The 21,285-nt window shown below is 44.2% G+C and overlaps 1 protein-coding gene across 1 annotated transcript in view; it reads left to right on the top strand.

Annotated features, from left to right (window-relative positions):
- The window catches only part of GALNT2 (polypeptide N-acetylgalactosaminyltransferase 2), a 214,139-nt gene that overhangs the window by 134,300 nt on the left and 58,554 nt on the right, over positions 1-21,285 (top strand). Inside the window, exon 3 of the mRNA XM_023191779.2 lies at positions 1,991-2,144. Coding sequence (XP_023047547.1) covers positions 1,991-2,144 — 154 coding nt within the window. The remainder of the gene's footprint in view (positions 1-1,990; positions 2,145-21,285) is intronic.

Below are 21,285 nucleotides of genomic sequence, written 5' to 3'. Positions count from 1 at the left end.
CTTTGCACGGAACACATGTTTCCAGTAAAACGTTTTGCAAACACTTTATTTGAGGCATAAGAAAATGCTGACACCTTGGCTGGCTCCGCAGGCAGCTGTTTATTGGGGCCGTGGTATCATTGCTGTAGCCAGGCTCGTGGGTTTTGGAACTGATTTTCTGTTTGAGAGGCCAGGCTTCTGTGACCCCCCTGAGCATCATTTCCACGGCAACCAGCTGTGATGAGATGGGGGTTCTGACCTCGCAGGACAGTTGCAACAAGAAGCAGATGAGCTTTTAGATAGAAAATTTACTCTTCTGTCTTGAACAAATTACATGTAACTGATTCTCAGTTTCCTCATCTCTGAAATAGAGAAAGAAACACAGTGGTCCTTCAATTGTGTAATGAGGGATTTCTGTTGGGAAAGTAGATACGGAGGTACACATGCTATTATCATACCGTGTTTTCAGGGTCAACTGCATGATCCAAGAGTTGACATGCTGCAGAAGAGCTGTCTCCCCCTTGCTTCCCTGTTCCGTGTAGCTGCCAGCAGCCGTGCCTTCCCCTCTCCAATGTTGGCTCTGACGGCCAGGCTCTTGCATGCTCCTTCATCACACTGGCCTCCTGGCTGGTTCCTGAATGGGCATGCTCATGCCCACACTAGGACCTTTGCACTGCAGTGCCCTATTCTCCCGGAGAGCTGCATGCCCACACCCTGCCTTTGTTCAGTTATCTGCTCAAAATCATCTTGTTAGGCCTTACCAGACCACCCCATAAAGAACTGGAACCCTGTGCTCCCTGCCCCCATAACAGCCTTATGTTTCTTCATGGCAGTTCCAGCCACTGGAAAATGTATGAGTTTCATGTGAACAGCGTTGTTGGTGGTGTTTATTATTATTTTTTAGTTTGTCATGTCTATGAAATGGAACATCATAGGCCATTAAGTCCTCATGAAGAACCTTTTGTTATTCTGTTTACTTATTTTGTAGGAAACTTAATTTCAAACAATGAATAACATATCCAAGATCATATAGGTAGCAAAGTGAATGGTGCTTGATTGAAACCCAGGTTAACCAGAATCATATATGTTCTCCTTGCCTCAAGTCTGCCTCTCCTTCCACCTTTCTTCTGCTGTTTGAGTGTCCTGCCTTCGTGCTTTTTTCTGGCTCTGCCTTTATTACACCTGGGCTCATCCTGACGTCACTCGCCAGCAGTGCTCTCCCCTCAGTGCTCCTTGGTCACCACCACTGCCTCTACCCTAGGGTAGGGCTCCTCAGTGCAGGGGTGTGTTCTTGGAGAACCTTGTGCTTGGCATTCTAGGGTTCAGGCCAGTGCCAGGGGGCAGGCAGGCTGCCTTGGCTTCCTTCCTTCCAGGAAGAGAACAAGTATGATGTGGGTGTTAGGAATGGCCAGGCCCCTGCTGTGCATGTGGGGACACCTCTGGGAGCCACATCCTTCACTTTCTCCCCGTGGGGTCAGGCATACTAACTAAGCTGCAAAGAGGACCCCTTGACAAGGTCTCACCAGAGGGCGTTTTGATATCCTGTTCTTAGGGGTTATTTTTTGTATAAACATTTATTTTTGTGTTACCTGATGTTACATGATGGAATACCTTATGTGTAGTTTATAGACGATCTTCTTCACCCTACCTGAGATAATGTCAACATTATAATCCCTGGAAAGGTGGGACAAGCTGAGAATATCTCCTTTTATAGAGAACACGAATGATGCCACAGTTACGGGTACTTTGATTTTACTTTGTTCACTGGACAGATGCCTGTACACCAAGCCTTTAACTTTCACGCTGTAAACGGCAAACCTGCAATTTCCTGTTCTCTGGCTTGTAGACAGGATGATGCTTGCTTGTGCTGTTTTCAGCTAGTTTTTTTAAAATGGCCACTATGTGAAGAAGCCACGGATGTGATTTCTTGAGTTAACACTTACTGCAGTCTCTGTGATGAGCACCTGATCACATTTTCCCTCATCCCTACGCTCTGCTCTGCTCTTTTTAGGGAAAGTACGGTGGCCAGACTTTAACCAGGAAGCTTATGTTGGAGGGACGATGGTCCGCTCCGGGCAGGACCCTTACGCCCGCAACAAGTTCAACCAAGTGGAGAGTGATAAGCTGCGAATGGACAGAGCCATCCCTGACACCCGGCATGACCAGTAAGTACCCCACCAGGCACCCGCTGCAGCTTCATTTGCTTTCACAGAAACCAGTATGTCGCTTTCACCTGTGGTGCCAGAACTTCCCCATTACTCTGGGAAATTGAATGTGTGTTGTAAAACTAGGAAAAATCCTGAGGTATACGGCAATGGAACTTCACCCACAGTTAGTGGAAGGGTGGTTCTAGATTCAGTTCTAGTTTTAGGTGCCCTGTGGCCGTGTGCAGAGGCTGTGGGTTTCTGGCCAGAGCATGGAAGTCAGAAAGAGTTGCGTGTCTGGCTTTATTTATATTTACTGATCACTTGTTATTTTTCTGATCCATTCACAAAAATGCAAAATTTGTCATTGTTCCCAGCCTTAGAGGAAGAAAATCTAAATTCCTGCTTACTGGGACAGCTTCTATTAGAAATGCTCTAGAGATTAGAAAGGAGAAGTGAACTCCCCGGCACAGTAGGTGTTCAATTGAGCAGAAACACAGGAGGGACAGATGCCACCTCTCCACATCCTATACTGCAGGAAAGGCTCTTGTCCACATCTTTCTTTGTATTTTTAGCGATAGGGTCTCACTCTGTCACCCAGGCTGGAATGCCGTGGCGCGATCGTAGCTCACTGTAACCTCACTCTTGGTTCAAGCAGTCCTCCCGCCTCAGCCTCCTAGGTAGCTAGGACTATGGGCATTTACCACCACACCCAGATAATATTTATTTTTTTATTTAAATATTTTTATTTTTATTTTCTGGTAGAGGTGAGGTCTTGCCATGTTGCTCAGGCTGGTCTTGAACTCCTAGTGTTAAGTGATCCTCCCACCTCAGCCTCCAAAAGTGCTGGAATTGTAAGCATGAGCCACTGATCTCCTGACCTCCTCCTCTTCTCTTCTCTTCTCTCTTCTCTTCTCTTTTTTTTTTTTTTTTTTTGAGACAGAGTCTTTCTCTTTTGCCTAGGCTGGAATGCAGTGGTGTAATCTCGGCTCACTGCAGCCTCTGCCTCCTGGGTTCAAGCAATTCTTGTGGCTCAGCCTCCCAAGTATCTGGAATTATAGGCATCTGCCACCACACCTGGCTAATTTTTGTATTTTTAGCAAAGACGGGGTTTCACCATGTTGGTCAGGCTGGTCTCAAACTCCTGACCTCAAGTGTTCCACCCACCTCAGCCTCCCAAAGTGCTAGCAGCCTCCCAAAGTGCTGGGAATACAGATGTGAGCCACCACTCCCACCCCTTTTTATTCTTTAGAGATCTTGAGGGTGGAGGGTACTTCGGGGTCTATAAAGCTCAGCTCAGGAGGTTGCTAGGCATTTTAAAAACAGTATTTGTCACCACTTATCGGGAAAGTGGTATTCGTAATCCTCCTTGTTATCCCAGACCTGTAAGGTTTGCTGTTAAGAACCTTGATTGGGAGGCCATTCACGTTGGAATTCTTAGTGAATTAGTCTTGTTTCAGATTATTGAAAAATAAGGAGCTGCATTTTGAAGGCAGCTGTTTTCCTGGTGCTTGGTATATCTTCCTGCTTGGTTACCTTTAGAGTCATTCATCAGTGAATGGAATATGGATTACACATCTACCATATGTCAGACTCTGTGCTCGGATCCTAGAATTTCAGCCAGAAAAATCTGGCCCCATTCCAACTGCTAGGGATGGCAGGTGCACCAGGAAGTGAGGTCGTGTAGCCCTGGGGGTTGGACAGTCTACTTTGCATAAATGCTTTTGAGGCACTCAGGAGGGTGTGAGGGTCAGGACAGGTCCCGGGAGGAGTGAATTGGTTGGGGACACCCAGGAAGAAGGAAGTGCAGAAGCCCTGCCAGGAAAGCATGGGGCTCCCAGAGAGCCAGCAAGGGTCTCATTTCATGGGCAGGAGTTTGAGGGACGGACGAGGAGGCAGAGGTGGAGAGAGACAGACGGCCAGTGAAGCTGTGTTCACACACACTGCATACAGTGAGACCGGGTTTTTCTCTTCTACTCTCAAGGAACTTTATGGACAGTGTAGGTGCCAGTTAACTTCCAGGAGCTTCCTTTCTTAACAGTTTTCTTTGGGTTCTAGTCAGCTGTGTTCACCTATTCCGGCTCATATTTAAGAAATATGTAGCTTTACAGTTTTTTTTAGGGCCAGGGAAAAGTGTTTATGTGTGTGTGTTTGTTAATATCTGATACATATGAGTATATGTAAACGTACATATCTTATATAATGTTAAGAATCTCATCATTTTCCTAACTCCACTCCAAAAGATTGTCTTTGATTAATGTTTCCTGTCATCCATTAATTTCTTCTCTAAAGCCAGCTCTACTCAGTCCTTATGCTGTCCTGGTTAAAGTCAGCTTGAATAACTGTTAAGTACTGTATCTAAAATAAGGGGTGACAAGCTGGTGTCCAAGGACCTCCAGGGAGCCATGCGTGGACTTTGGGATGTTGTGAAAGCATTGAGGCCGAAGCTGTGTGCAAGATCGCAGGTGCATATGTAGGTGCATTTCTGGGGACAGGGTCCTTCACTTTTTTCAGAGGGTCCCAGGTGTGTACTTCCCCACGGCCAGCCCATCCCCAGGCTAACCAGGACAAGCAGCCCGTGCCAGGTGCTTCTCCAGCCCCCACCAACACGATCCACACCACCCTTAAAGGTAGGCTTGAAGCTTATCTTCATAAACAGAGAGGAAACGGAGCACCTAGAATGTTAATAACTTGCCCTGTGATTAAGAGGTACTGACTTAAGACCAGAAAGGGTCCGTATAGCTTTTAAGAAGGGCTTGGCCTAAACTCAGGGGAATAAAGTCTAGCAGAATCTAGTGTAAAAATCTTCCCTGATGACTTCAATCGACTGCTTGGCATGACATCTCCATGAGATGGTCTGAATTTCTTTTCACCATGTGGTTTAAGAGCTAGTTTCCCACCGAGATTTTATCTTTACATACTTATCCTGAGCTGAGAGAAGAATGGTGTTCTTTCTCATGGCTCATCAGCCTGTGGGCTGGCTTTCTCATCTGCCTCCCTTGCAAGTCCCTACAAAGTCCCCAAAACTATATGTACATATTTTTTTTCAAAGTTTTTGAAATATGAGTTTGTCCAAACAGATGTTTGAATATTCATCCCACAGTGTGGGATACATTTTAGGTGGGTTTAATTTTAGTTCCAGCCAGTGTGTCATGTTCATTTGCATGTGTTAAAGGGGCAGCTGGGATGCCTTCCACATTTGTTGGATTTGGGCTAAATTAAAGTCTATCCATAGTCAATTGGATGCCTAGAGCTGAGCCGATTTAATGTCTCAAAGTGTAAGCTCTAGAATTACCATTCTTGTTGAATGTCGGGTTAAGAAGATTGGGTTACCTCTTTGAATTTCTCTCCCAATATATCTAATGGAGAGCTGTTACAGAATTTGACCTTTCTATATAAAATGTTTTTTGTCTCTGCAGTATCTTCCTTCGTGTTGATCTATAGAAATGCTTGCACAGTAGAATTCCGTCTTTAGTTGTGATAAATCTGAAAGCAGTACAGGTGGAGGGAACTTAAGAATGAGGTGTTTGGAGTCCTACAGACCTGGGTTGAAAATCTCAGACCCTCCAGTTCTTAATTCTGTGACCTTCATTATCTATAAGATGACATAACATTACTCCGTCTGTAACCTATGAAGATTAAGCAACACGTTTACATGGGCTGGTTGCTCCTCCCCTGAGCCACCTCAGTGAGGTATCCCTTGACCATCTTTCCTAGGAGTTCAGCCCCCTGACCGCCACTCCAGAATGTCCCGTCCCCCTTTCCTGCTTGATTTTTCTCCACAGTTCCCCTCACCACCTACACACTGTGTATTTTACTTATTTTTTTCTTCATTCGTCTTTACTCCAAATAGTGAGTTATTATATCCAGGGTTGTTATTCAGACACCTCCAGGCACTCAGTAAATTCAATAAGTATTTGCTGAGTGAGTGAATTGTTTAGCAGAGTGCCTGGCGTATACTGAGTACCCAATAAATCATGCAAGATATGAAGAATAATAAAAGAATACAGGAGAAGGAAAGGGGAATATTTAAGTATAAAGGTCATGTGAACTCAAGATGGGCCACAAATAACCTTATTGTGTTTGTGTTCTCAGGACTGGAAAACTGCCATTATAATCCGTCCCTTATTACCCTCAAGAATAGATAGAAGAAATCAAGGCTTCAGAGCCTCCCAGACAAACAAAAAATTCTGGGCTATGCTTTATTTACCTTTCTAGATGTATAAAATATATTGTACCAAGAAGAAATATTTACATGGAATCAGGAAGCATACAAAAGCCAGCTGTGAGTGAAATACTAAATACTATGTATAGGATATATTAGGCTGTCTTAGATATTAGAAAGATGATAGCCCATCTTATTTTTTTTTTCTTTTCTTTCTTCAGGGCCTCGCTCTGTCAACCCAGGCTGCAGTGGCACAATTTCGGCTCACTGTAGCCTTTCACTCTTGGGCTCAAGTGATTCTCCTGCCCCTGCCCCCTGAGTAGCTGGGACCATGGGTGCGCATCACGATGCTAGGCTAAGTTTTTGTAGAGATGGGGTCTTACTGTGTTGCCCAGGCTGGTCTCAAACTCCTGGTCTCAAGCAGTTCTCCCGCCTTGGCCTCCCAAAGTGCTGAGATAGTAAGTGTGAGCCACCACATTCAGCCCCATCCTAGTTTTGAAAGCACGATCTCTTTTTTCTTTTTTTTGTATTTTTAAATTGATATATCATAGTTACTATCTATCTTGGGGGTACATGTGAGATATTGATACCTGTCTATAATGTGTAATGATCCAGTCAGGGTATTTGGGATATCCCTCAGGTCTAGCAGTGATCTCTGCATGGTTTCTCAATTTAAAAAAAAATAATCTTCTTGCTTGGAAATTTCAAATAAATTATCAAGACTTAAAAGCAAATTAAACCAATGGGAATTCTGAAGTTTCTTTTTTGTAGTAAGTGTTTGTTTTCTCTCTCTCTCTCTGCATTGGGAAGCTGTTCTTACTGTCCAGGCAGAAGGTAATGGAAAGTAGCATTGGTGGTGGTGAGAAGTGGTCAGGTGGGCTATATTCTGAAGGTGGGGCCAACAGGATGTGCTAATGGACTGGACGGGGATATGGCTTGGAAGAGGGTGCCAAGGATTGTGGCTGGCACGAGGGAAGACTTGCAGTCTCCTCAGCTGAGATATGGGGAGGCTGTGAGTGGAGCAGGTGTGGGGAAATTTGGACATGTTAATGCCGCTCAGTGTAGGTGGACCTGTTTTGTAGGTGGTGGGATATGTGTCTGGTGTTCAGGAGGAAGGTCTTAGCGGGAATGTAAATTTGGAAATGTTCAGCGTATGAATGGTATTTAAAACCACGAGGCTGGGTGTTAAGCCCAAGGAAATGGATGCAGACAGAAGGGGCCCAAGGCCTGAGCCCTGGACGATTCCAACATTGAGATCTTTAGCTGTGAATCTGGAGCCAACGGCTGACACTTGAGGACAGTCTAACACTGTAGATTGCGTACTATTTTAGGCTGTGTTCCCGTGATCAGGAGATATAATTTCATGAAACGATGCAACTGTGAAGCTAAAAGGAGCCTCAGGGGAGTGTCTAATTCAGTGGTTCTCAGCCTCGAGCTGTGCCACCCACCCAGAGCGAAGATGGAAATGTGGGGGTGGAGGATCGGGGGTTGTTAGAATACCCGTGGGGTGCTCCTGGCATTTACCACCAGGGCCCAATGAAGCCACATGTTTCGTATAGCCCAGGTTGGTCTGGCACATTGAAGAAACTGTCCTGCCCAAATGGCCACAGGGCTTCCTCGTCAAGCCCTCGTTTACTTATTTCCCCCCATTAGTTAAAAAAAAAAATGCATGTTGAAGTTTTTTTTTGTTTTTTCTGTTATTGGTCTGAGTCGTACCTGCCTTCTCCATCAGCCAGCCCTCAAAGGCAGGGTTGAAAGCCATCACCTCCTGAGCTTTGTAGCCCATACAGGCCCCATCAGAAGTCTCTGTCCCTCTGACTAGCAGCGCCATGGAAGTATGGATGTGTTGTGGACTGAACTGTGCCCCCTCAAGTTTCATACGTTGAAGTCCCAAACCCCAGAGTGACTGTATTTGGAGAGAGGTCCTTTGCAGAGGTGATTAAGGTTACAGGAGGTCCTAAAGGGTGGCGCCCTTATCCACCCCATCCTGATGCACCTGTGCTACAGGGCAGGTGTCCTTATAGGAAGAGGAAGATGGAGAGAGATCTTTCTCCATACCATGTGAGCACACAGCAGAACGGGGCCACCTGCAAGCCAGGAAGAAGCTTCACCAGGAACCAGATCTGCTGGTACCTTGGTCTGAGCTTCCAGCCTGGAGAAGGCTCACACCCGTAATCCCAGCACTTTGGGAGGCCAAGGCCGGTGAATCGCTTGAGTCCAGGGGTTTGAGATCAGCCTGGGCAACACAGCTAAACCCCTCTCTACAAAAAAATAGGAAAGTCAGCTGGGCATAGTGGCTCACGCTTGTGGTCCCAGCTACTAGGGATGCTGAAGCGGGAGGATGGCTTGAGCCCAGGAAGTTGAGCCTGCACTGCACTACAGCCTGGGTGGCAGAGCAAGACCTTGTCTCCAAAAAAGAAAAAAAGTCTATGATTTAAGGTCCCGTCTGTGGTATTGTCAGGCCAGGCTGACTAATACAGAGTGGAAATGATACATCTTGACCAGCAGGCCAGTGGGAGGGCCGGCGGCCAGATCCTGAAATGACTTGGGTAACATGTGCTTCCATTTTCTCTTAAGCTCTTCTGAAGTCCCCCCCACCCAGTGTTATCTGGTTCGGAGGTTCCTGGGGTAACATACCCTTGGTGCCTTCTTTAGAGTATGCTGTGCTTAGGAAGTGAGTCTCATCAGGCTGGAGCGTTTCTGGGATCCAAACTCCTTTCCAGGAGGGTTTTGATTTTTTGCCTGGAAATGCATCTGATAAGAAAATAAACTAGAGGAACCCAGAAAGTTTATGAAATCTCTTTCTCTCTGCTAGGGAAAACTCGGGACAGTTTACTTTGAAATTGTTTACATATGTAAAATGAAATAAATTTTTAGTGGAGGAACCCATTTTCTTTGTTTTCTTCTTTCCCCTGTCTACTAGACACCATTCCTTTTCACTTATTTCATTAAATTCTTTAAAAACGAGACCTGCCTGGTAAAGAAACAGGTTTCCAACGTTTAGTTATTAGAAAGCTTTTCTCTGCCTGGCCCCCACTACATTTCAAACGTGGGGTTTTGAAACCTTTTTGTGTCTCAAGCTGAAATACCACCGCCCGTACCATATCCCCACAAAGGAACCTTCTTTGAGACAAGTATGTCCAAGTTGTATATCTAATCAGTTTATCTTTAAGCCAAGAATATGTTGTTTTTACTCCAGTTACAGATGATAGTGTCTCAGCCTTTGTTTAGAAGAATCACTAAAGAACTCTGTTTTGACCACTTTTGAAATGTCTGCCTTTAACACAGCCAAAACATAGGTCAGAGCTGTTAAGGGTGTGTTCTTTTATTTGTTTTTAGGGGCATTTTAAGAGGGCAGACATTGAAGGCCTGGATTGTGCTGTTTACTCTCACTTAGAATGTCAGCGTTGATGTCAATTGTTTTAAGAGTAGTTCATCAGGATTAAGGATTGTGGGGAAAGATAAAGTCCAAACTTCCCATTCTTATTCTGGAAGAACAAACATTGCTGAAGCCAAGAAAAGGTTTTCAGCATTAAGTCAGCCAGCTTGGAGGGAAGCTTTGGCTAAGGCAACTAGTAGGGGACTCGGAGTTTTCTTTTTAGGGGGGCAGAAGATCTAGGGAAATCCACACAGCTCCCCAGTGGAGTGATTGGAGATCCAGGCAGGGCTGGAGCCTTGTCCTTTTGTTGTACTTCTCGGCAGCTGGCGGTATCTCCTAAACATGCGCCGCTGGCCTCCTGAGATTCTCGTGACGGAGCCACTGCTCCATGGTGGAGCTGGCCCGAGCACCCACTCCTCCCACACTGATTTGCAGCCCAACTCCGACTCTGTATGCTGCACCACAGAGTCCTGGTGGAGGAGATGGGAGGCCACACGGGGTGTCACATGTGGGGACAGGCACTTCTCTAGGCTTAGCTGTTCTGGCTTTGTTGGCATTTGTGGCCGTGGGGCTGGTGGAGTTTGGGTGTGGTGTAACAGCGAATCATTAAAAGTCTGTTCAATAATCACAATAACAAAACAGTTCGTGAGCATTTTTTGGTATCAAGGCCTGTGCTCAGCCTTTTGTGTGCTTTAATTTTATTTAAGACTGGGCACAGTGGCTCACACCTGTCATTTCAGGTCTTTGAGAGGCTGAAGCAGGAAGATAGCTTGAGACCAACCTGGGCAATATAGTGAGACCCCATCTTTAAAAAAAATAATTACTCTAGTGTGATGGTGTGCACCTGTACTCCCAGCTGCTTGGGAGGCTGAGATGGGAGGGTCACTGGAGCCCAGAAGTTTGTGGTTGCAGTGAGCTATGATCATGTTATTGCACTCCAGCCTGGGCAACAGAGTGAGACTCTTATCTCTAAAAATAAAAATTAGAAAATTTTATTTATTCTGTATCACACTCCTGTAAAGTGGGTAGGGATGCTGTGCTTCTAATGATGTCATATACCAGTTCCCAGAAGGCTCGGAACTCAGACCCCACTTCCAGAAAGTAGAAGAGTTGCATGCAGGAGTCAGGTTCAGCGGGATGTAAGCCCAGTTTGCAGAGCAGAGGTCACCTTTCCCGTTTTTCACATTGTCAGTAGGAACACATTTAGGGAGAGGCAGGCAGCTGGGATATCCCAGGGCCTCATAAGGCACCACCTTGTATCTAGAGAGCCTTAGCCCCTGGGGATGTTACAGTTATTTAGCCATGAAGTATTATCACTTGTCTGTGAGGCGGATGAGAGAGGTGAGCCGCTTGACTGAGCTCTAACAGGCCTCACTGGTGGAGGAATTGGAGTGCTCTATATCCCTGGCTCAGGGTTCTGTCTAATAGTTGTGGCTCCCTTACTGTCCGCTCTTCCGAGGGTCTTTTATACTCCTGGCTTTTAGGCATGAGTCTTGGCATGAGGCCTGAATGCACCTAAAAAATGGAAGAGATCACTTTGGGAGGCCGAGGTGGGTGGATCATGAGGTCAGGAGGTCGAGACCATCCTGGCTAACATGGTGAAACCCATCTCTACTAAAAATACAAAAAATTAGCCAGGGGTGGTGGCGGTTGCCTGTAGTCCCAGCTACTCGGGAGGCTGAGGCAGGAGGATGGCGCGAACCTGGGAAACAGAGCTTGCAGTAAGCCGAGATTGTGCCACTGCACTCCAGCCTGGGCAACAGAGCGAGACTCCATCTCAGAAAAAAATAGGAAGAGATGGTTGTAACTTGCAGCCAAACCACCTCCTAAGGGAAGCTGGCCACATGTTGATGGGATCCTGAGAAGTGAAGAAGAAACGGGGTTGTTTTTCCTTTTCCAGTTTCAGATTCTCAAAGAAAATGTATTGAAGAGTGCATTCTGTTTCTGTTCCCCTGGAACATTGCTGATGCTGTTCAGGAAGTGAGACTTCTACTTGTGTGTTCGGTCAGTGTGACATCTCTGCCTGTCAGTGTGACATCTCTGCCTGCTGTTGGAAGGGTGCTGGCAGGCTCAGTGAGAAATATGAGATGTGGGGAGTGGAAAGTGGCCAGCAATAATGGCTCCTTGCTTACCAGGTCCCCCACCAACTCATTCCAGGTTCTAACTTGCATCTGACGTGCACAGTTCACACCAAAGTTATGTCATTATTCATCAGCAGGCTCGTTTATGTTTTGTTATTTTCTGTGTCTTTATAAAACCAACTTCTGGTTTCAACCACAGGTCATTCTTTTTCTTCCCTTTATATGTTTCCTCCTTTTTTTTTTTTTTTTGACTATTTCAGGCCTTATCTCCATCTGAATTAAAGAATGCATTGAGACTGGTATAAGTAGACTTTTGATTTGACTGTAGAGATTTCGTTTGTGTCAATGTTGGCATCTCTGAAGGGCCCGTTTCAAGTCTACTTTTCAAAGATCATTAGCAAATGTATTCTCAAAGCTTAACATCTGAGTGCCTGCTCACATGTGTGGCTCAGTTTCCCCATCTGTAACTCTGGGTTATGGTTTGGGCAGAAGCACGATGATGCTAAATGAGTTGTGTAATTTGCTTTCTTTATTCTTTAGTCCTTTCTTTCTGCCACCATCCTGGGAATGCAGTGATGACCATGAGGATCATCTTTGTTGTCAAGAAACTATAGTCTAGCAGGAGAGGCAGACAAGGAAACAGACAATTATGTAGCCTAGTAAGGATAACCTAACCACCTCTAGACCATTTACAATAGGGCTCTGTTCTTTCTATTTTAGACCTGTTGGTGAGTTTCTGTTATTTTCTTAGCAGACTGGCCCTTTTATCATTATGAAATGCGCTTCTTATCAGTGGTAATGCTGCTTGTCTTACAATATCAGTATAGCTGCATCGTCTTTCTTTGGTTTCATGTTTTTGCATGGTATATATTTTCCCATGCTTTCACTTTCAAACTTTTTATGTCCTTATGTTTAAGGTACATCTTCTGTAAGTAGCCTATAGTTGGATTTTGGACTTTCATCTGCTCTAACAATCTTTGTCTTTTATTTGGTGTATTTAGTTCTTTTACATTTAATGTTAAGTACTAGTTTATTGGGGTTTAACACCAACATCTCACTGTTTGTGTTCTATTAGTTCTACCTGCTTTGTGTTTCTTTTTCCGTTTCATCTTCCTTCTACATTAAGTATTTTCTTCTCTATTGGTTTGCTAAATTCTTGACTAGCAAGTCCACATGTAGAACCTAATGTAAATGAATAATTTTATTACTTCTTAGACAGTGCACAGACCTTATAATAATTTACCTTCCACTTAACCTTCAGCCCGTTGTGCTCTTGTTGTCATTCAGCTTAATTCTCTTTTATAAACTCTACAGGATATCTTCTGTTGTTTTATGCAGTAAATATCCTTTTGATTTATTCACATATTTATATTCCCATTGCTCCTCATTTCTTATATTTCTGTTTTTCTACCTAAGACCATTTTCCTTCTGTATTTAATTAGTATTTCTCTTAGTACCAATTTGCTGACAATGAATTCTATCCTTTTGTTTGTCTGAAAACATCTTCACTTTACTTTTTTTTTTTTTTTTTTTCGGAGTCTCGCTCATGTTGCCCAGGCTGGAGTGCACTGGTGCAATCTAAACTCACTGCAAGCTCCGCCTCCCCAGTTCAAGTGATTCTCCTGCCTCAGCCTCCCAAGTAGCTGGGATTACAGGTACCCACCACCATGCCTGGCTAATTTTGTATTTTTAGTAGGGATAGGCTTCACCATGTTGGCCAGGACGGTCTTGAACTCCTGACCTCAAGCCATCTGCCCGCCCCAGCCTCCCAAAGTGCTGGGATTACAGGTGTGAGCCACCACCCCCGGCTTACTTTTGTTTTCGAAGTCTTTTCACTGACTGCAGAATTTTGGGTTGACAGTGACTGTCAGCACCTTTACGTTGTCTTTCAGTTGTCTTCTGTTTCTTGTTGTTTCTGGTGAAATGTATTTTTAGTCTTCTTGTTCTCTTTGAAGACATTTTGACTTTTCCTTCCAGCTACCTTTTCAGATACTTCTTCTTTTCAGCAATTTTGCCGTAATATGCCTAGAAGTTGTTTTCCTTGTGCTGAACCTGTTTGGGATTTGTGGAATTGCCTGACTCTTGAGCTTCATGCCTTGTCAGTTTTGCCATGTTGCAGTTCTGTCTCCTCTTCTTCTGAGACCCTCATTTCATCCTTGTTAGATATTTCTACATTTCTTCTGTCCCTCATAAGCTCTTTTCTGTACTTTTTATTCTTTTTGATTCCCTGTGTCTCAGTCTGGATATATTTCTATTGGCCTGCTTCCTGTTCATTGATCCTTTCCTCTGCTCTGTCTAGTCTGCTTTTAAATCCACTGCTGAATTCTTCATTTCAGTGATGAATAAATACAGAGATATTTCAGGGCTCTCACTGACTTTTTCCTCCAAAGAGGATTTAGTTTTGTTCTCTGGCAAGCAGTTAAAATAGGGCAGGTCACTTTAATCAAGTCTGGAATTGAGCTGGTATAAAGCTGGGTTTTGGTCTTTTATGAGAGAGCTGGTGAGTTTCCAGTTCTTTTGCCACTAGGAAGTAGCCCTACGTTATTCGACCTGGAAGTCTGGGATATGTATCAGAGCCCAGTTTCCTCAACGAGCCCTGAGGTCCATTTCTGGCCTCCACAGCCCCATGGCATCTCCAGAAGCTCTCACTTGACTCTGCACCTACAAGACCGTCACTTGTGCTCGGCCAGGCTCTGTCGGCCGTTTGGCTCCATGCTGTTTGAGGGGAAGAGGACCAGAGAATGTTGGCCTTCCTCTCTAGGTGCTTCTCCTTTCTGGAAACCTGACCTCACAACACTTGGCTGCTTTGCTAGCTCTCCAGTGCCTTCAAATAGATTCTTCAGTGTATTTCATCCACCATTTCTGGTTGCTTTTAGTGAGTAGGTTGGTCTACAGCAAGGAACTTTACTATCACTAAAAGCAGGAAAAACACCTGGGTGTTTTATTTGGAATTCAAATCCACTCCGAATTTGGCAGTTGATAAATTTTGCCCTGAGCAGTAATGTCTATCTCGAAGGAGAGCAGTAATGTCTATCTCGAAGGAGAGTAAATAGAAATATAGGCTTGAAGTTGGGATGTGTCGCTTTTATTAATTGCTCAACCAGCTATTAGCTCCCAGACTGAAGTTAAAATAATCTCTCTGTACACCCTGGGTTTCTTATCTGTAAAACAACAATCATGCCTGCCCGGCCTGTCTTACAGCATTTTTATTAGACTCAAATGTACGCATAAACTACATACATCACACAAATACAGGACATTAGTATAGTGACTAGTGGCTTGTATATATATCAGCTTTGAGTCAAGAATGAACTGTTACTTTGTTACCCTTTGCTCTCAAAATGTGTGACATGCCTGGCAGACTTTCTGCTTCCAGTATGTGAATGCCTCTGTCACATTGAGATGGTATTGTATTGTTTTATCATAGAACCAAAAACAGTTGTGGAAATAGCTGTGAAGCAGTGATCCTACCTATTTCAGAAAGAAATTAGACCAGGAAAAATGGAGTCAACAGAGTTTTGCTTGATAAACGAGATCAATCTTTGGGTCCTAACAAACTGTCCTACTTCAACTATCCATTTAAAACCCATCACTTCGCCCCGCGTCGTGGAACCACAAAATTGCAAGAACAACTTTCTTTTTCAATGGAAGGGTTTTGTATATTTTAGGAAACAGTCAAAATACTATAGAATTTATTTTAACTTTTTTTTTTTGTCATTTAGGCTATATATTTCACTTGAATATGGTTTCAGAGATTACCTGTGACGTTCCTAATGAACTTAAAAGAAGCAGCATTGTCAGTTTATGGTACATTCATTATTAAGCCAAAACACCTATCTGTTCACTGGTGTAACTGACAATTCACGTATACTTTGGAGTTGTTTATTTATGTAGATGGGGTCTCACCCCATTGCGCAAGCTGGAGTACAGAGGGGTGATCATAGTTCACTGTAACAAACTCGTGGGCTCAAGCCATCTCCCTGAGTAGCTAAGACTACAGGTGTGCGCCACTGTACCTGGCTAATTTAAAAAATTGTTTAGTAGAGATGGGGTGTTGCTGTGTTGCCAGCCCTGGCCTCAAACCCCTGACCTCAAGCGATCCTCTTGCCTTTACCTCCCAAAGTGGTGGGATTACAGGCGTGAGCCACCATGCCCGGCCTGTACTCTGGAGTTGTTAAATGTTAATGGTGGAACCCATGAGGCCCATAATCCCCACTGCCATCTGTAAAATTTAAAGTTCAGACTTTTATAGTAACGACTGTCTTAACTGTATTGAATGAGTCATGATTTTCTTCATCTGACAATATGAGAAAATCCACACCTCTTTGGAAATTCACATTATTTAAAAAAGGAAATATCCCAATAGGAATATTGTACTTGGATTTAAAGTTTTATATTCACTGAAAATTTCTTTTTATTCTTGGATTTATGCATTTATTTAGCAAAGATTTGAGTGCTAACTGCATGACAGGTGTTTTTCTGGTCACTGGGGAAACAGCTGTGAACAAAACATTAAAAAAACAACAACTCTGCCATCATAGAGCTCACATTAAGAGGACGGGGGAGAAAACAATAAAATAAATCATTAATTATGTGGTTTTTAAAAAGCATGTTAAATACAGAAGAGAAAAAAAAATAAGTGGTGGAGGTTAGGCATGTGGAAGAGTCAAGGGTTTTAGTATTAAACAGGTGATCAGGGAAGGTCTCATTGACTGAAAGGTGTTTAGGCAAAGACCTGAGGGAAGGGACAAGGGAGTGTCCATTTGAATAACTGGGAAGAGAGTTCTCATCAGAGGAGGTGGCAAGGGCAAAGTCCCCAAAGAGGTAGTGTGCCAGGCCTATCCAAAGGACAGCAGGAAGCCAGAGTCGCTAGGCAGGAGGCCATGAGGAAGAGTAGAAGGAGGTGAGGTCTGAGAGGAGTCAAGGCGCCAAGCCCTAGGAGCCTGGAGGCGCGTGGTAAGGGCATTGGCTTTGTCTTTGTCATAGTCCGTTTTGTGCTGCTATAACAGAATACCTGAGACTGGGTAACTGACAAAGAATGGAAGTTTACTTCTTACAGTGTGGAGGCTGGGAAGTCCAAGATCGTTAAGCCACCAGGCTCACATTGTCTGGTGAGAATCTGGTTTCTGCTTTCAAGATGGCACCAAGAACAGTGGATCTCCCAGAGGGGACACAGGCTGTTTCCTCACATGGCAGAAGGTAGAAAGGCAAAAAAGGGACAAACTCCATTCATTAAGTCTTTTTAAAGGGCCTTCATTCCTTTCGCAAAGGGAGAAGCCTTCATTATCTCATCACCTCTTAAAGGTTCTGTCACCACTACATTGGCTGTTAAGTTGCAACACCTGAGTTTTGGAGGCGACTCATTCAAATCATAGCAGCCATTGAGTGAGATGGAAGCCATTGTAGGTTTGGGAGCAGAGGAACAGCATGACCTGAATTAGGCCTCTAAAGGGTCAGTCTTTTAAAAGGTTGCTGTGATAAAACCAGGTTTATTGGGGGTGGGGTGGGAAATACAAGGCCAGAAACCTATTGCCATGATCCAGCCAAGATGACAGTGGCTAAGAACAGGGGACTAGCAATGGAGGTGGTGAGAGGTGGTTGGATTCTGGATGCCTTTGGAAGGTAGAGATGACAAGATATGCTGAATCGGATGTGGAGTGTGAAGAAGAGAGGGGTGAAGGATGCCACTGAGTTTCTTGACCAAGCAACTTGAAGAATGGACTTGTCCTTTGCTGAGCAGGGAGCAGTACAACCTCCTGGTTAAGGTGTGGATGCTGGCACCAGGTCTCCCATGTTGGAATCCCGGTTATCCCTTTAGCAGCTGCACGATCTTGATATGTCACTTAGCTCCTTCGTGCCTTAGTTTCCTCAGATATAAGTTAAGATGATGATAAACTCATCTCATGGGCTGCTGTGAGGACTAAGTGGGTTAACACCTGTAAGTGACTTAGCACAGTGGCTGGCACATAATCAGTACTAAATGAATACTAGCTGTTATTCAGGAGGCGTTGCTGGAAAGATTAGGAGGGAAGTTTTCATCCAAGTGGAACTGTCAAGTAGGTGGATGAAGATACACAAAAATCCGGAATTCAGGGGGCAAGCCTGGGTAGAAGTTACACAGTTGAGATTGTCAACGTTTATGGATGGTTTTAAAATCATTTTGTTGTCTGTCCCTCAATGTGTATTTTTAAATGTGGAGGTATTTCTGGTTACCACAATAGGCTTAAAGCAAGGGTCCCCAACCCCTAAGCCATGGACCAGTAGCAACACATGGCCTGTTAGGAACTGGGCCACACGGCAGGAGGTGAGCAGGGGATGAGCGAGCATTACTGCCTGAGCTCCGCCTCCTGTCAGATCAGCATGGGTGTTAGATTCTCATAGGAGCACGAACCCTATTGTGAACTGTATATGCAAGGGATCTAGGTTGTGGGCTCCTTATGAGAATCTAATGCCTGATGATCTGAGGTGGAACAGTTTCATCCCAAACCATCTCCTCCCTTCACCATCTGTAGAAAAAATTGTCTTCCATGAAACTGTTCCTTGGTGCCAAAAAAGTTGGGGACTGCTGGCTTAAGGGACACTGGGTTTGTTATCTGTCGCCTCTTCTTTATGGTGATGATTGAATTTCCTCTGGCATCTTTGCTGTGTCCCTTTAAACCAAGTCTTTTTTATTCTTGGTAGTTCTTTAAGTGCAAAGGCCAAGGCACCTGTTCTTGATATTCACATGTAAGTGCATCCTGTTGAAGTTGGAAAATTCCCTGTATGTTGCTGTAGGCTAGAATAAAGCAATGCCCTGGTTGCCTAATGCTGCTTGGCCAACATGTACTGGTGCATGGGACCATGAGCTGCCCAAGTGGCCTTGGTGGCTTTCTGTACTGGCATCCCTCTCAAATTAACCCTTTCCTCTCATTGCCACTCTTGGTCCAGTCCCTTGTCCTCCCTTCTGAGTCACTGGACCTGCTTCCTCAGATCTCCTACTACCTCCCCCAGGCCTGTATTCTGTATGCCCCTCCCACACAAGAACTAACCTATGGTGAGGGCACCTGGATCCCTCTCCTGGGCCCTGCATAGATGGCCTGCAGTAGCCAGTCCGGCCTTCCCCACCCACTTACCTTTCTTGAGACTTCTGATGTGGATGCATTCCAGATGTGGTGGCATTCTTTGCAAAGCATTTGTTCATTCGTGTTATTCTCCACTGCCCTTCTAAATCTTTCTAAATGGGTGTGTCCCTTAAAACACAGTTCACCTAGATTCTTCCAAAGAACCGCTTCTGACTGGCCCCATGCCATAGGATTGCTGCCCTCACTTGAGACCTTGCCACCACCAACCAGAGTCTCTGTGCCTGGGCTTTCTTATTTTACTGCTGTACATGATTTCTCCAGGTATTGCATAAGCTACTTTGGGACAGAGACTATCTGTAATTAGACAGTTTTCTAATTCCTCACTTAAATTCTTAGGGAATTCAGATTTTTAAAAAATATATAGAGGGGTATTAATGATATATGCACAATTTGTGAAATAATGTTTTTAATCTTCAGACAGTACCTTGTAATCAAACACACTAATATTTTTGCAGCAAAACATGAATATGCATACCAAGTGGGATAAATCAGGAGAACAGACATCAGGTTAGGTTTTACTACCACATAATTCAGATCACGGCAGACTTTGTCACCAAATAGGGAACAGATTTTTTCCAGGATTTTTTTTTTTAATGTTGGAATCACAGATTAGGAATTATGGACCCTCGCTAGGTAAATAAAGAAGAGTACCATTGATTCTGCTGCCACATGATAAACAGCCAGTCCTGGAGGGACCAGAGCCTACTTTTGGGTTCCAGTGCTATAGAGAGGGGGACAAGGCATAAAGGGAGTCGAAACTCCGGGGATGGTCTTCACCTTGATCTCCTGCAGGGCCTCTGGTGCACAGGTTGCCCTTGAGATTGGTTAGCATCCAGCGCAGCTCCTGGTAGACTTTGCCGCTCACTCACTGTCCCCACATGTTGACTGGGCTGAACTGGATCTCTCTTGGTAGCTGCTTTTATGGAATCACTCAATTAACCCAGTTGACTGTAGAATCCTATCTGCAAAGAGGCACCCCCTGGAGGCCAGTGCATATTGGTGCCGTCAAACAAAGGCACTTCTGTTAGGGTTGGTCCATTCTTGGGCTTGATAAGGAAATCATGGTAAGATATGACGGTGATGGTAATGATCTGCCTTCTATTGTTGGCAAACCTTATCTTGGCCAAATATTAGCTAAAATCTCTGAATTGGTCTCTGTTTCACCTAGATGCCAATGGTCTACGCAGTGGGCTTTTAGCAGCCTTGTATCACGAACTCCCCAAGTTGTTCTTTCTTTAAATACACCGAATTACTCAAAACTGGTTTTTTCTTTAAAGAAAAAGCTTTTTAAAAGTAGATACGTGTTTGTTGCACACAGAAAAAAAAATCTGAAAGCTTCACATTGTCTCTCCTCTCTTGTGAATGTCCTTCCTAATTTGCGTCATACCCTCTGATGTTCAATGTATGTCATTTTATATAAATACAATGACAATAAAATGACACTGTATTTGCTGTTTGCCTGCCTGCTTTTTTTCATTCAGTAATACATAGGAAATATTTTCTAGGGCTGTTAAATATATAACTTCCCTTTTAAAAAACTATATATCCCATTTTATGTATATTTAGCTAGCTCTCTGTTAATGGACTGCTAGATTCTTTTCCTTTTTAATGCTAATAGTGTTGGGATGAATATTTTTGAATAACCTCTTCGCTCTCTCATTTAAAAGGAAATGCTATTTGAGATGACAGTGTGTTATTTGGTTCTGAAAATGTACCAGAATTTACTCAATTTATTGCTGAGTTTGGCTACTGCTTTATTTTAGGTTTTGAATGAAGATTCATAGCTGAAAGTATCTGTGGCCGGCCAGCCTGCCTGCCTTCTTTTCCTCCTTCCCTCCCGTCTTCCTTCCTTCATCTAGCTTTGGCTTCAAGATTATGTTAACTTTGTAAAATGAATTTAGAACACATTCCTAAATTTCTTCAGATGCTTAAGAAATCTAAGCATCTAAGTCGGCTTCCCCTCGCCTGGGAACTCTTTCTGACCTTCCTCAGCACCATCTTCAGCATTTGGGTTTTTCAGCTGCATCCTTTTTGCCTTACGTGGTTGCAGGAAGGCCGCCATAGCTCCACGCACGTGATCGCCTTCAAGGCGGGAAGCCAGGGGCCAGAAATGGGCTTTTCTTGAGTGTCTCTCTGCTCTTAACAGCAACCTAAATGTCTCCCAGAAATCCCTTCTAGCACTTTCTGTTATAATTCAGGGGCCAGAACTACGTCATGGCTATTTGTGACTGTGAAAGAGGCTGGTGACATGAGTTTGTCTTAGGCCAATCGAGGCTCGCCCCTGGGTCTTCACAGTTCTCCCAGAACAAAATCTCTAAGATAGGAGCAAGAGGGAGACTTGTATTTGTTTCGTATTACCCAGAAGGGCGCATGCACCTTCAGGCATACGTTATAATAGAGTCACAAGGACTAAACA

The sequence above is a fragment of the Piliocolobus tephrosceles genome, chromosome 1, assembly GCF_002776525.5.
Source record: "Piliocolobus tephrosceles isolate RC106 chromosome 1, ASM277652v3, whole genome shotgun sequence".
NCBI classification, from domain to species: Eukaryota; Metazoa; Chordata; class Mammalia; order Primates; family Cercopithecidae; genus Piliocolobus; species Piliocolobus tephrosceles.
The sequence above is the reverse complement of the archived record's forward strand: the minus strand, read 5'-3'. Positions and strand labels throughout refer to the sequence as shown.